Source organism: Pinus tabuliformis, chromosome 9, assembly GCF_031772625.1.
Source record: "Pinus tabuliformis cultivar Carrire ecotype Pingquan chromosome 9, CPIR1, whole genome shotgun sequence".
Taxonomy (NCBI): Eukaryota; Viridiplantae; Streptophyta; class Pinopsida; order Pinales; family Pinaceae; genus Pinus; species Pinus tabuliformis.
The window spans coordinates 1,063,994,663-1,063,997,606 of record NC_142307.1 but is presented as its reverse complement, the minus strand read 5'-3'; the positions used below and the strand labels follow the sequence as shown (position 1 = coordinate 1,063,997,606).

The following is a 2,944-nucleotide window of genomic DNA, read 5'->3' as shown; positions in this document are numbered from 1 at the left end:
AGCTTACGAGCCCCGAGTTGACATTTAAAAGTTTCAATTTAGACTTCACTAAATTGACCAAACAACCACCACAGTCTCCTTTGTGAAAATCTTTAATCACATCCTTTGTTTCATTTTCTACCAAACAGTTCAGCAACACACCACCAGGGTCTTTTGACTATAAAACACCATCAAGAATACAATACTTTGAAGATTTCAAATTTAAAGATCTAGTTTTACCTTTGGGAACTTCCAGTGGAGGATTTAAATGCTCCAACACATAAACAATGTTGGAATACGATGGAGATGTAATGAACATATCAGACAATAGCAAGTGTAAATATTCTTCTTCTTTAGAAAGTGTAGCAATCAAATTGATATCTAGTGCATGCACATTAGATTCAGCCATGAGCTTAGCCAAACCTTGTCCCTAGATGATCTTTATGGGCTTCATCTCCAAATCATACTCCATCATGGCTATGATCCATTTTCTTCGTCTTCCTTCAGGATCTGTTTGCACAAGAATTTCCTTTACAGCTGCTGTGGGAACATAAGAAATGGTGTGAGAATGGAGAATATAAACTCAGAAATATTTGAGATCTTTCACCAATGCCAAAACCTGCTTCACAATTATGTTATATTTCAGTGTTGCATCTCTTATTGTGTGACTGAAGAATGTTATAGGCTGCTCATTTTTCTGATCTTTCTTTCGCATTAGGACTCTTGCTAATGTATGCTTAGAGGCAAATGAAAAAAATGATAAAGTCTGAAGTATAATCTAGGCTAATTAGAATAGGAGTAGTAGATAATGGAAATTTGACTGCATAGAAAGATTTCTTAGCCTCTAAAGACGATTTTACCTCCCTGTCCTTTTTCAGCATGTCTGTCATTTCTTCCAAATGTTCAACGGGGTTGTGGATGAATCTTCTCAAAAAAATTATTTTCCCATTAAAAGATTGAATTTCTTTCTTGTTCCTTGGGAAATCTAATTGCTAAATGGCTTGAACTCTTGAAGGATCAATGCGAATACCATATTTGGAGATAATGTGTCCCAACAGCGTATCTTCTTCCATGGAAAATAAGCTCTTCTTTGGATTGAGTGAAATACCAAATTTTATGTATTTCTGAAAACAATTCTCAAATGATGTAAATGATCTTCATCAGACTTGGAAAAAGCTGTGAGATCATCTAAATATATAACTAGAAATACATCCTTTTGATTAGTGAAAGCTATATTCATAGCCCGTTTAAAATTTTCTCCTGCATTCTTTAACCCAAAAGGCATCTTGGTGTACATGAATGTACCCCATGGTGTTGTGAAGGTTTTTTTTAGCTAATCATCCTTATGCACCAAAATCTGATTGTTCCCAAAATATCCAACTAGCAATGACATCATGGAAGACCTAAATACCCTCTGAAGTATATGATCCATCTATGGCAGGAGATGATTGTCTTTCAAGGACACTTTGTTTAAGAATCTAAAATCAATGCAAAGACGAATCTCCCCGGTCTTCTTTCTTACCGGCATTGGATTTGACATCCATTCAAAAAATCGAATAGGAACTATGATACCAAACTTATAAAACCTATTTACCTCTTTTTCAATTGATGTTAACAGCTTATGATTAATCCTTCTCAGTTTCTGGCGAAATGGCTTTTGATCAGGCTTGATCGGAATAGTGTGCTGAATGATATTCTTGTCATAAACCTTCAGATCTAAATAGTCCCAAGAAAATAAATTAGAAAATTTTGTCATTAAATATATGTAATTACTTTTCATCTCAAGAGATAAGGACTTTGACAATTTGACCATCTTAGTCTTGTCAACTGCACCAATGTTCAAATCTGCAACACCTTAATCTATGGGGACCATGGTGGGATTTTCGGCAACATCATCATGATCAAATAACTCTTCCAAAGGTACAAGACCTCTTGGAATGTTTTTGTCCTTCAACTGCAATATTTCAATCTCAACTGATTAAATCTCTAGATCATTCATATTGGATGTATCATTAATGCGGGAATTTTGGAATTCACCTTCCATTTGCAGAAAATTATTGATTTGTTTATCCTCCGAAAACACTTGCCGAAATCTCATATTATCAAGAATAGCTAGGTGGTGTTTAACATGGATAGAATACTTCTAATTGGATTGAATGGGAATCTTCACCATACTAGCTACAATAGCAATAGAATCAACTATAACATTTTGAGTCCTAGGAATAAGAGACAAAGTATATTCTGCAAACATTTTGAGGATGTCAAGTACATCATTGTGATAATCTCTCAGTCTTGGACACTTGGCATGGTATTCCCCTTTTACTTGTTTGAATACCAAATCAGAGTCACCATAAACATAAATTTTCTTTGCTCCCAACTTTTGCAGAATTTTGAAGCCAAAAATCAATGCCTCATACTCCACCTCATTGTTTGAGCAATCAAAAGTTAACTTGTAAGAACTCATTCTCACATTGCGTGGAGTTTTACATGAATTATGTAATAGACCATGAATACAAACAAAAATCCCAACTCCTTCTTTTCCCAATGCACCATCAAACTCCATGGTCTAAAGACCATTTTCTTCATTTGGAAAAAGAACTTCGAAAGGTTGAATTGTTTGATATTTTGGAGGATGGCTCACTGTCTCATGGCACTCTATTTTCTGCGCTAACCCAGCAATATTTTCAAGAGGATTTACTGGCTGCAAACATTCTTCATTCATCTCTTTTCCTTCAGCAATCACAACTTTCTACACACTGCTTATAACATCTGAAACTTCTAAAATTTCTACTAGCTTACTTTCAACATTGACTGAATTCAAATCACTATACAAAATGAAAGAACCAATATCAGTATGTACAACATGTATAGGGTGATTTATGGGTTTCTCCTTGCTACTAATCATGAATTTCATATTCTTCTTCAGATAGAGTTTTCTGAGTTGCCCAAATACTGGAATAGTAGC

At 34.8% G+C, this 2,944-nt stretch overlaps 1 protein-coding gene across 1 annotated transcript; it reads right to left on the bottom strand.

The window, feature by feature from the left end:
- Positions 1-2,122: 2,122 nt before the first annotated feature.
- Positions 2,123-2,542, bottom strand: LOC149152431 (uncharacterized). Its single transcript, XM_089443476.1, has one exon. It carries the CDS (start codon positions 2,540-2,542, stop codon positions 2,123-2,125), a length of 420 nt encoding a protein of 139 aa, XP_089299602.1.
- Between the last annotated feature and the right edge of the window lie 402 nt (positions 2,543-2,944).

Excerpts from the sequence above, each read along its gene's own strand:
- LOC149152431 (XM_089443476.1), bottom strand. The coding sequence starts at position 2,542 with ATGGAGTTTGATGGTGCATTGGGAAAAGAAGGAGTTGGGATTTTTGTT.